The sequence below is a fragment of the Buceros rhinoceros genome, unplaced genomic scaffold (assembly GCF_000710305.1).
Source record: "Buceros rhinoceros silvestris isolate BGI_N320 unplaced genomic scaffold, ASM71030v1 scaffold18099, whole genome shotgun sequence".
Taxonomy (NCBI): Eukaryota; Metazoa; Chordata; class Aves; order Bucerotiformes; family Bucerotidae; genus Buceros; species Buceros rhinoceros.
Genome location: NW_010432328.1, coordinates 14,962 through 27,402, shown reverse-complemented (window position 1 = coordinate 27,402; position 12,441 = coordinate 14,962). Strand labels below are relative to the sequence as shown.

The following is a 12,441-nucleotide window of genomic DNA, read 5'->3' as shown; positions in this document are numbered from 1 at the left end:
GGGGGCAGGCTGTTTTCGCCCCACTTCCGACGGTGTGTAACCACGTGCCAGGCGTGTTTCGCCCCGCTTCTTTCGGCCCGGCTGTAGGCTGGCAGCAGTGACTGACATGATGGGCACTGCTGTCTCGGATCGCCTGTCTCGGTCGTTGGGAGTTCTTCAGGCTGTTGGCAGAATTCGCAGCGCAGAGTGAAGGCCAGGTGACAAGAAGCATTCACCAAGCCCCTGAATTTCTCCTGCAGGTTTGCAGATCAATCTGTTACACAGGCTCGTACAGTTACTGCACGCACAGCAGGCCTGAGCGCTCACAGGCGTTTTCAAAAACTTCATTCAGTTTGGCAGATAATCCCAAAGCTCCTCTTCCACCATGACCTGCCCAGTCACTCCGCAGCTCCAGCACCTCCCCCTCGCCTCCCCAGTTACTCACTCGTTTATGGAATGGTAGAGTTTCGCGATGCCCTGGTGGGTCCAGTCCTTGCCGAGCTGGGGGAGGATGTGTCCTAGAGCATCCGACCTGAGCGCAAGAGCAGAGCGAGGAGACACCAAGCACGTGAGCCTCGTTACAGACACCACTAACGAACGTACGACTCAGAGGGAGTCACACGGGAACTGCTCTGCAGAAGGTCCAACCATTTCCAGGGGCATCGACTGCTCCGGACAGAGCAGTGCTGTGTGACCCCACTACAAGGGCAGCCTCTGGCTGCTGGGAGGGGCAGCGGGCACGGGGCAGACATCACCGCCCTTGCTCCTCTCTAAGAGACACTCCCTGGTTTGCTGTAACCGCACGTGCAAGTTAAAATCAAAGCATCAAGCTTTTTTCGTGACTGTTAATGAACTTTTTAGTAGTTTCTTAAATCAAGTTTCTTTATCTTATTTTGAAATGGATTGGATCAATTAAAGAGTAAAAACATGAAAGGAGAGCAAGCCCCCAATGACACGTACTTGGTTATTGTCCCGTCGATGTCTGAGATGATGATTTTATCATCCCAGTTCCAGAGATAGATCGTTCCGGCACACCGGCAAGTCCCTTGGTACTGGGTTGTAATACTAAACACGACGTCGTTGGGGCCATCTCTGAGCTTCAACTTTGCCTTTAGAATACAGCAGAAGAATTGAAAACATAAGTTGCCCTCACTATAGCATCTTTAGAATGATAACCGAGCCACCAGGAGTGCCTTATGCACTCTTCCCGACTCCTCTGATCAACCCGTCAAGACGTGACCCGTGGTTCAGCACCGGCACAGCTCTGCTGGCACTGCCGGCCTTGTAGCCGGGCTCCACAGCTGGGTTTCTCCACAGCTCCTGCAGCAGCAGGCAGCTGGCGATCCCTCGCTGTCGCAGTAGACTCACAGCACTAGCGCACTGTCTGCTTCTCTGCTCTCCTCAGATGCTGAGGATCCCCCACCAGCCCCGCGGGTCAGGCTGCACCCATCGGAACCGCTCCACACGGGTGTTAGGCTGCTCGGAGCGCAGCGAACCCAGCCAACAACGTCGCTTTCTGGTAACATCTCAATACAGAATTTGATTACGGAAGTTCATGAGAAGTTGCTAGTTCATACCCAAACTAAAATGCACCAGATTCTTGAAAGCACACCAGAAAAAACCAAAGCAATCACAACTCCCTGCAGCTGCCCAGGCCAGCACAGGAAAACCCTTCCTGCTCCTTTGTCCCTTTCCCGTTTCCCCATGCCTTTCTGCTACCGCCAGAAGCGAACCCAAGACCATTTTTTCCTTTGTGAAATGAACTTTTGTGTCACTTGTGACAAGCAGGAGCAGCCCAGCCCTCAGATGAGAGGGGAGCTGGGAAGCACCCGTACGGGAAAGGAGCCACCACTTACGATTTGGTCTGAAGACAGTCTAAGCGACTTCTTATAGGACGGGACGTTCGCATGGGCTGGGTGCTCTACGGGGGCAGAATCTATTTTCAAGGATTCCTTCAGCTCCTGTGATGCTTCATCACTAGAAGAATCATCTTCTGGAGGTCTGACATGACATCAACCAGAATAAACGTCAGCTACAGAACACCCTCACCAAATGGTGTCAGATTCTAAGGCAAGAGTCACGGCTGCTAGTGTCGAGGACTCGCTCCTAGCCTGAGAGCAGCGATGAACAGAGCCCGTGGTCCCGGGCACGCCCAGCTACAGCCAGTACATGCCAGTAAGCAGGTCGGACTGGTAGCGCATGCTCGTGCTGCTGGAGCTCCAAGCATCACTGTCACTAGCTGGCTCCACACGTGGTGAGTTTAGCAAAGCCACCGTGTCCGCGGTCCCTGGCTGTGCGTTAGGAACGCCGGAGCTGCTGGTGGGACGGGACCCTGCACCAGGTGCCGTGCTCTGCTCGTGAGAAACGCTGCCACAGGGGCGGCCTCCTTCCAGCCCTGCGTGGAGGTCAGAGGGTAGCTCACCTTTATCGTTATTCACAGACCTATCTGCCTGCCAGTTAGAGATGTCAAGATTAAAAGCAGCACTTAATGTCTGTGAAGTGTTCATCACAATATAGTCGGGGGGTCGTAACTTTAAGACACCAATGACATTGCCAAGTATCTTTGTAAAGTCAGGGGAGGATAGGAATATGCAGAAAAATCACCTCGGCTGGGGAAGCTTTGCCCTGAATAACCGTTAGTTTTCCGCCACAATCCTGGGCACCTCGTGCACTGTAATTAATACTATTCTATTGTTTCAGTGATTTAACGTTACAAAAAGCGGCATGTGGTTTAAATGGTGACTCCAGCATTCAGCCTTTACAAACTCTCTCAGGACGATCCCGCTGTATGCACAGAGCAGCGCCCACTGCGAACAGTCACCGTCCACATCTCTGGGGTTCTGTCCGTTACAGCGTGATTTGGGAACTACCCACGATAGGGTTTAGGAAGTAACTGTAGCGTATCTGTAGTTCCTACAATGTTTGCTGCCACATAGTTTTGCTCTATTGTTTGTTAAACTCATCTGGTTCCTCTTTGATAGCTTAGAGGAAAGTATTTCTCCTCACAGTAAATTCCTACTGAATTCTTCATTCAAAAAAGAAAAAAAGAGGAGAGACTACTGAGCCCACAGAACCGTTTTAGGGAGGCACACACCTACTGTTAACTTGCTCTTTTATAGTTGCTGGCAGTTCATTTGCTCTTTGCGTCTCAGCTTTCCCCTCTTTTGCCTCTGGTATCTAAAGCAGCAGGATAATAAAAAACATATTGACGTTTCAAGCATTTTAAAGTGATCCAAGTGAACTCCCAGTCCACACTTAAGCAAACAGCTATCAATCTCCTGCACCAGCCGTGCGAAGAACCGCCCATTCGTGAATGATTTAACCAAAGGGTGCTGATGAAGAGATGCGCCAGCAGAGCTCTCTGTTATCTCAGGGCACAAACCTCTGCACACCACAAGGTGAGCACTGCTGGTTTAACATGACGAGTTTAGCACTGGAGGAGCAGTCAGCCTCTAAGCTTACAAAATTAACTTTTCTGGAGGGAGGAAGTAAATTTAAGGTACATACTCAAGGTTTAGGAAGCTTCATTTAGTCTAAACCAGGGTGTCTCAGTGTAACATCTGTTGTGCACCACAGCACCTACTCATGGACTTGTGTATCCACTCCTGAAACAGAGACTGAAGAGCAGCTCTGGCAGCCGCTGCTGCCCTCCAGAAAGGGGTTTAAGGATAGTGTGCAACCGCTGAGTACAATAAATGCTGTAGCAGCAACTAGTACCGGCAAGTAACGGTGTGGTGTTTCAGAGCACACACAGAGCAGCAGCTACAGCCACTCAGCTGGCAGTCGGTGAGACTGAGCTATACCGGTTCTGAGGCACTTCCAACATTACCGTGTTTTCACCTTCTAACAGCTAAGGAAAGGAAAGACCCAACATGGGGAAGGGTGGGAGGTACCTGTTTGGTCATGCTCTCTCTCTTGCGCCAGAACCACCACCTGCCAGACTTCTTTGGCATCTTTTCTTTGACCCAAGACTCAACAGTGGCCTGAAAAATTAGGTGGGTTTTTAATTTGATAGAAAAACAAAACTAAAGAGATAATCACACGTTTCCGCATACAGAATCTTCCCAGGAGCACACAGGGATCTCTTTACCTTGGGCAAACTCTTCTGGAACACCTGCAGGCTCAGAATCATCGGGGCAGCCAACGCCCAGTTGTAATACCTGTTCAAAACATGTTATTGGTAAGATATTGCACAACTGACCGGAGGCGCAGAGAGCCCTTTGGCCGATGACAACAGGCACTGGCTGCCAAAACCCACGCTGAGGGTTTCTGCAGGCAGAGTTATTCTAACATACACACTTCAACAGCAGCAGGGATTGCGGGGAAAAAAGAAATCTGACTTCACTTAAAACTAGATTTAATGCAAACCTTCAGTTCAAAAATTACTCTCTTTGGGACAGAAACAGATCCACCAAACCCAGGAATTGCCGTGGGAGCTGAGACGGCACTCGTGACACAGGGCAGATCGTAAACAAGAGCTTCTCTGACCTGATAGAGGGAATTACCTGTTATAAATCCTTATGACTAAGTTAGGGTTGTCTATGAGTCCAGGGTTTTCAGCAAATTCTTGGTAAGTAATAATGTGTTCCATGAATTTTTCTGCAATAGAAGCAGATTTTAATTAGAAACAGTACTACAAAATCCCAAGCCATCTGATCAGCCTGTATCTAGGAAAACGCTCCCTGTCATTTCAGAGCCTTTGCTGATCCGGGCACATTGCTCAGGACGCGCTGACGCAGTCCCCGGGAGAGCCTCCCACTGCTGAGGTGCAACGGCCCCGGGAAGGGGAACTGAGAGCTTAGAGGGAGGACACGGAGGAGGCGGGAACTAGCTCAGAAAGAAAAGGGCCCTGCTTGTCCAAGGCAGTTCTCGTACCAGTCACTGTGGCAGGGGCGGGGCTACACATCCCACTGAAAGGGGAGGGGGAAGGAGGGGCTTCAGCTCTGCTCAGCACTGACTAGTGACCACACGTGCTTCCAGGAATTCATCACTTAGCATAAGACCCTGCAAGGAAGACATACTTTTCCCAATCAAACCCAGTATCACTACCATGGTACCAGGAGAGCTGCTCTGAGCTTTGTTAAATTTAAACTCAGCATTTAAATGTCACTTGATGCGTTAGAGACTGGGTGACTACACCAGAAACATCGCGGCATGGGTTCACGAGGATGATGCGCTCCCAGGAGCTCCCTCAAAGCCACACGCAGCTTCTCCAGTAAAATCAATACCTTATGAAACATTTAGGATAGGAAAAGCAGAGCAGGAGAAAAGACAGTCCAACATGATAGTCAAACGTTTTTTAATCACTTGAGAAAAACTGTGAAGATTTATATAAGACAAAGCGAGTAACTGCAGCCAGAAACAAGCGTGGCTGTCAGATGTGCCATACGTACTGCCACAAAGGAGGTAGAAAGCTGCTCAAGACAGCAGTGCTCTGGAGTACTTGGTGGTTAAATTCTGCTACCTCTGCCTGGCAAATGCGTGAGCATTCAGGACATCAAACATCATCCATTCCCTTTCCTCAGCACAAGTGCAGCACAGAGCCAAAGCTCTGCCCGGAGGAAACCGGAGCGTTTGAGCCGCTGCACAGCCTCGGCTTTATCAGGGTTCGTGTCTCAGCCCCCGACGTACCTTTAGAGATCTCCCCGTTCTCATTGAGGCCCCCGCAGAGCGAGAGGGTGACGTCAGGCAGGTCCATGGCAGAATCGGACAGGCACTCGGTACCACTGTCAGCGGCGGCGCTGCCCACTGACTGGGGGGACTGGGAACCGGAGAGGGTGTCTGACTCTGTCCACTGCCGGAAGCCTGGGTCAGAATCACTACAGCAAAGACAGCCACAGCTCCCGTAAGCATCTCCCGTGCCAAAAGCGTGTAGGATTTGGTTACAGAACACACTGCCTGGTTACTCACCACCACCACCGCCTTCCTGCTGCATTCCTTTTAAGCACCACATCATTTTACAACGTGAATTTGAAGCCAAGCAAAACCAGACACACCCCCACCCTAACCCTTCACTGTACTGGCAGACTGACAGTTTCCCGTCCTCCTGACGTTCACCTAAACCGGGAGGTAATCACACTTCTCTTGCCTACAACAAAACCGGATGTCAGTGAGGAGCAGGTCCTCTGCAGTGCATCTGTGCAGAACAGGACTATGATCTTTATTAGAAAGAGGCAGAATAATAAAAGTGACGAGGACGTTCCTTCATGTTTAGTGTTTGGAGAAAGTACAACAGTGAAGTGGCCTCTTAAATCAAAAATATCACACCCGCCTCTCAGGTTTGATCCTAAGTAATGGAATCAATAACATCACTCAGTAACTTCTGAAGAGTTTACGATTTTAGTTTTAACAAACCAACAGACTCTCCTCCCTCACTAAGCTGTGTTTTTACAAAAGCCCTAGACACTTATTCCTGTGGAGAGTATCTCACGGGTATAAAATACTTTGATTTCATAAAAAAACCCAGACGAGTGAATTTTGGGACTGAGCTGCCTTGCATAAGGATCTCATTGGACTTAATTTGTTGGTCTTTTTTATCATTGAAAAAAAAGCTGGGAGGGATGTACAGGGCATGGGAAAGCTAAGCTGAGGAGTGTGTATCTCGATGGTGAACCAGTCCCAGTGCCAAAGGAGTGGCAGTTCACACTGACCCCCCCTTGACTGCAGAACACTCGGGCTCCACAAAGATGAAAACACTCAGTCATGACCTCCCACAGGACCTTCCACTGTGTTTCTGTCAAATCAGACAAGGATTCTATCGGAACTGGTGCACAAATCACCCCATAACAACTCAACAGTGCAACCGCAGCACAAGATCCCGAGATCCACCGAGCTGCGATTCGCCCCAGTTACCTCTTGGGAAAGTAGAGTGCTGCAACCTCAGGTTCCAGAGCCTTCAGGTCCTCCAAGTAAATGCCGTCAGGCCCCTGATGGTGACTTCGCTTGTGCAGCCCTGGGAGTTTTAACAATCACCATTACTGAGAGGAAGCTCTGCAGACACGTTAAACGCAAACGTAGCTGGGGAGGATTCAGACCTACTGGTAGCACTTACACATTCAGGAGTTTAACCAGAGCTTTAGCCAGACAAGACTTTAAGTACAAAAAACTGAAAAGGCACATTCGTACGTCTCCCACTACGGCTCAAATTTGTAACCACACCGAAGGAAAGAATCGGCAGCTTTACTGTCTACCTTTCTTTTTTGAAGGAGAGTCAGCTTTTGCTGCTGGCTTTGTTTCTGGCAAAGGGTCCACCAGCAGTCTGGAATGGTGATCAGCATCTAACGGCAACGGATCTTGTGGTTCTACGACTGCAGAAGCAAGAGAATCGGTAACGTCCATCTGCTTCAGCAGAGGATGAGTTCTTGGCTCAGGCTTCAGTACTGTACAGACGGAATCTTTCACATCATCATCATCTTCAACTTCATCGGAGCTGAGGATGACCCTGAAGTGAGTCTTCTCTGATGGAGTGATGGTGGCTGTTCTGGGGTGCTCCACTTTCTCTTTCTTGCTTATCTGCAAAACAAAACCAGTCAATCCTGCTACTTCACAGGTGAGTGTTCTGGTCTGAACATTAAACTTGTCCCCATGGTACAAGCCCTGCTCACAGGTAAACTGGGTAAGAATTTAAACATGTATTTCACAACACAAAAGATGTCCCACCTCACCAGCAAAGCTCCCCACAAGAGCAGCTTCACAGTGGCTGACCTACGAGCTCAGCGAAGTCACCGACACAGAGGAGCGCTCTCTTGACCAAACCATGGCAAGAAAAAAGCGCAAGTCTGGACACACCAGGGCTTCTGCCACCAGCTGTCCTGCCAGATACCAAAGTCACCCCATCAAGGCTGCAGCTCCTCCAGAATGAACTACAGCATTGCCTCAAATACAGCAAAGCCATTTCCAAAGTTGCTTTCTTCAGTTTCAAGCTAAAACCTCAAAAATGTCAGATTTTTACTGCTGGGTTTTCTGGAATTACTTTGCTGACCAGCCTTTGAACTCGGTGAGTTCCCCCCTCTGCCAGACACGAGGGGGTGCTGCTTTCCCACGTCAGCAGCAGCGGACTTCCAATCCCCTCTTAGGGCACGGGTTTAGATCTGCCAAAACTCAGTTCACAAAGTTAGAGACAACCAATAAGTTTACCTTGGTGGATTCTGGGAATCCTCCCCACGTCCATTCCATGTGAGATTCGGACCTGAGCAAGCTCTCAGCAGGTTTCACTTCGAGTTCCGAGTCACTTTTAGGGCAGACTGTCTCAGAGAAAGGGCTAGCAAATCAACAAGAACAAAAAAACCAGAAGCAGTAGCAAGCTGCAGTGTTTAAAATGCATCTGTTGTGCAGCTACTGTTGGTAGAGTTTTCTACGGCTTAACAGAGCTTCAATTATTCGGCAGCATGGCAAGAAGCCCAGCAGTACTTCCAGACAGCGAGGAATTAGGTTAAAACCAAAATCACATTACAGGACTTACACAGCCATCACCCTAACCAGATTCCTCTGCTCTCTCTGCAGTGCAGGTACAGCTCTTCCCTCAGCTCACTGCCAGTTTTTCAAACAAAACAGAAATAAACAAAACCAGTTTATCTGAAAGCAATGCGGAAACTGGCCTTGAGTTCTTTTCCTCTGTAAAAATACAGCATTTAAACTTGCTGTGCCGAGCCTCGAGCAATAAAAGAAAGACACACAGAACACCCCCAACTCGTGATGCAGGGAAACCACCACCGCCAAGGGAACGGAGGAGAGGGACGGCCGGTTACCCAAAAACCTCCCTCAGGTGTGCTTGGACTACACAACCGCCTCACTTCCATCCTGTTCTTCATGCTGTGGTTGTTACCCATCAGCTAGAAACAGACCCTGGAAATTTACTGCAGCCATGACCACTTTCGAGCCAGAAGAACTCACTGTACAAAACTAGAAAGGTGGGATTCCAGACTCGTTTTGCTCTGCCGTCTCAGGGAGGAGGGAAGGAAACCCGAGAGGCTGGTCTCAAGTAGTGTGTAGTGTTGCGACACAGCTTGTTAAAGCAGGAAGAACACAGATAGTGTCAGCAATCGAACAGTTCATGTTACTGCTTTTGGTCTTCTTCAAGTGAGCAGGACAAACAGAAGTGTCCTCATGGAAAAGACTGTGGCTACAACCTTCCCTTAGCTCCCCGCAAGCGTTCTGGAGAGCAAGACGGCCAGCCTCAGCTAAAAGAGGTTAGCTTTCCCAGGGCTCCAAAAAGGAGGTGATGAAAAGCCCCATTTCTCTTCCACTGTACAATGGCTACATTCCAGAACCCTTCTTTGGTAGCTTAGGAGAAGTAATTTCATGCAGAACTTCTCTCGCATAAGCCATCTAGGAGAAGAGACAACCCCCCTCCCCAGCGAGGGAAAGGCAAATGGCCAGTTTCTCTGCACACTCCAACTGTACCGAGCAGCTGCTGCTTAACCACCCCCCCCAAGCCACCAAGCGTCTCCCGATGCACACACAAGCCATCAGAGCAGACCGTCCCCTCGCTGCGTCAACCAGAGGAGAGGGATGAACCCTGTCTCCCAGACACAGCCAGCTTGTCCACGTCAGCTGGAGTGCGGGCAGGACCATCGGCCTTTCTGCTACCGTTACCTCAGGGGTGACACCCATACCACACCATGCCTGTCCTCAGGGTCACATGCCAACTGCTTTCCAGTCACAAACCACAAACCCTGGGGAACTTCTGAAGAGTGTGTCTCATCCAGAACAGGATGAGGCTGAGGATGTGGCTGCCAGCCCAAACCAAGGGAAGGAACGGCCCCGCTGCTGCTGCTGGTGAACGAGCTGTGCACCATGGCAATCTGCAGGCCCACACACGGGGTGGGCTGCTCGGACTCTGCTGAGGCCACGGCCCCGGGAACAAGCAGCAAGGAGAGTACACGCACTTCAGAAGTACTTGCTGCAGCTCCATCTCTCCTGCTGCGCGGTACCATCTACGGATACAGGAGAACTGGTGCCCGTGCAGCGAGCAGCTGGTGCGCCTGAAGGGACATCGCTGACCAGTAACCCAGTGACGCTGCTACGGGGCAGAGTCCTCAGCCAAGCTGAAAACAGCGACACCAGACGCTCACCCAAGATTGACAATGACTGCAGGCACTGCCCAGCACTCCACGGGCCATATACACACCCTTCCCCAAGTGCAGCGCTCAGGAGAAGTACGAAATGCACCTCACGTACTACCCCCTGTGCACTGAACGCTTTCTAACACCAAGAGACTGATGCTGGAGTGGTGAACTCCAAAGAACAAGCCCTGAAAACTCCAGAAGCTGAATGCAAGAGGAATACAGGAGCATGGACATCAGAACCTGCAGAGCCTGGGTGTGCCAACAGGAGCATCCCAGCTGAGAACTGACTAGCAAGAACCCACCACCAACTGGTACTGCTCCTGGTATGTCTGGTAACCGTGTTATTAACTGGATATTCCATCTTTAATAGCAGATTTTAATAAAGTATTTTTCATTTGAGGGGAAAAACAGAAAGACAAGAGAGACACAAGTTTTGTTTAATACATACAGTAGAGCTCCTACAGATCCATCAAGTATCAAATGCTGTGATGGATACCACAAAATTTAGACATGATAGTTTAATTTAGGTTAGTTAGTTTAGGTTAGTTTAAATTTAGGTTCGATAGTTTAACAAGTCAGGGGAAAAACAAATAAAAAGGCACATTAACTTTTAATGTAATTATTCCTCATTACTCATGTGATGAATTACAAAGTGACTTACTTCTCCAGAGGGGACCAGTCTCCGTCAGATAAGGGGTAGTGATCCTTCGAGTGATAAATCAAAGGTTCTTTCTGTTCTTCGCCCTTTGGTGATGAATTTGAGGACCCTCTGTGGAGATACGGGAGACACTGAGTCAGTGATAAGAAGCTGTAAATACTGCAGGTTTAAAACTCTACCACCGCTCCTGGCACATGGTGAGTCGGTACTGAAGAAGTCACAACGGCCGAAGTGACAGCCCTCTGCCCAGCAGCTGGTATAACCAAACCCCGAGAGGGCCATCGGGATTCACACAGCGCCTTTCCCAGGAACACCTCGCGCCTCCCGGTGTTATCTAGGTAAGTCAGACGCTACCGCCAGATCTCATCACAGCCGGGGAAGACAAAAGACGCCTTCTAAAAAAAGCTGCACAAACCCTTGGAAACGGATTTTCCCAAGGCTCAGGAAACAGCTTGTTTTCCCCTTTAAGAACAGAACGAGATAAGGCCTTACATACTGGTACCTGCGGGTGCATTTCTGACCTTCCCGTTGGCACGTCAGCCTCCCCTTCCTTCCCCAGTTCCACTTTGAAATCTGAAGCTATGTCTAATAACAGTTAAGTTTCTTTTTTTTTCTCCTTTTTCAGAGCCACATGTTCATCACTCAAAAAAAACCCCACCCCACACCCGCTGATACCGCCTTACATCCCCGCAGGATGTGGAAAGCCAGCTGAGCAACACTTTTTCCCAGCCGCGTCGGCGGCTGGCAGGAAAGCACTTTGCCTGTCTCCTGCCTTGGTCGGCCAGCGGCCTGGCTGGCCGTGAGCTCCCCCGGCAGAGGCAGAGCCACGACCCGCCTGGCTCTGGGCTGCCATCTCTACAAGGCAGTCTTGGGTCCTACGCTTATTTACTACTCGCAACAGCACTCCTTTACCAAATCTGCTTCCTCTCGCATCGTCACCCTCTCCTCCGACCGAGGGTGCATCTGTATTACCATTCCTCTTTACATATATATGTAAAAACCAAATAAAAAGCCTTTCCGTTCTTTCATTCTAAGGAAAGAGACCCAGAGCATCCTTGCGGAAGCGCCCTGGTCTGTTCTGCTATGACTAACGTTTGACATTTCAGTCAAACCCACCGCACTGTACTCATCTCTAGTCGAATTATAATTGCTGGAACAGCAACCTGGATTCTGAACACTGGATGGAGTCCTAAACCCTTCATGCATTTGTAATGATTTATTAAATAAAGAATAAACAATTCCTGAGCTGTGTTTTCTTTATTCCTGTACTTGACAGTTATTCTATTTCACTACGACAAGCTGTTGTTGTTTTAACACTCTCACACTCAAGACTGAACAAAGATCTTGCTTTTCTTAAACCAGAAAGAAAGGAAACAAGTTAAAATCTCGAACCAAACCAAATGCCAATTCCCAGACTTAAACGGAGCAGGGAACATCCAAATGACAACTCACTGACATAAAGGTGACAGTGAAAAAATAAGGCAAGTGAACTAAGAAAGCCACAGGGAATCTGGAAAACACTTTAAAATCCAGCTTTTGTGTTTTATTGGTCTAGATGTGGTAACAGATCCACGTTCTGCTACTGCACAAACCTTTTTGGTACTTGGTTAATTGCCCTGAAGGAGTTTTTTTCAGTTATACTTCATTCTCTTACACCAAAACTTTGTTCTCATTCCCAGCCCGGATCCTGGGATTACTCAGACAGCACCAGGCCTCCCAGCGACACTGGCCAGCGAA

General features: G+C 49.2%; 1 protein-coding gene across 2 annotated transcripts in view; it reads right to left on the bottom strand.

Moving 5' to 3' along the window:
- The window catches only part of LPIN2 (lipin 2), a 25,209-nt gene that overhangs the window by 3,132 nt on the left and 9,636 nt on the right, over nt 1–12,441 (bottom strand). The window contains exons 5-16 of one of the 2 annotated variants that reach the window (XM_010143745.1): nt 10,708–10,815; nt 8,116–8,239; nt 7,170–7,491; nt 6,832–6,931; nt 5,611–5,798; nt 4,485–4,578; nt 4,070–4,139; nt 3,873–3,962; nt 3,074–3,156; nt 1,836–1,980; nt 940–1,088; nt 425–511 (exon numbers count right to left, since the gene is read on the bottom strand). In XM_010143745.1, the coding sequence (XP_010142047.1) occupies nt 425–511; nt 940–1,088; nt 1,836–1,980; nt 3,074–3,156; nt 3,873–3,962; nt 4,070–4,139; nt 4,485–4,578; nt 5,611–5,798; nt 6,832–6,931; nt 7,170–7,491; nt 8,116–8,239; nt 10,708–10,815 (1,560 nt within the window). The remainder of the gene's footprint in view (nt 1–424; nt 512–939; nt 1,089–1,835; nt 1,981–3,073; nt 3,157–3,872; nt 3,963–4,069; nt 4,140–4,484; nt 4,579–5,610; nt 5,799–6,831; nt 6,932–7,169; nt 7,492–8,115; nt 8,240–10,707; nt 10,816–12,441) is intronic. The other variant, XM_010143746.1, reaches the window with a different exon arrangement.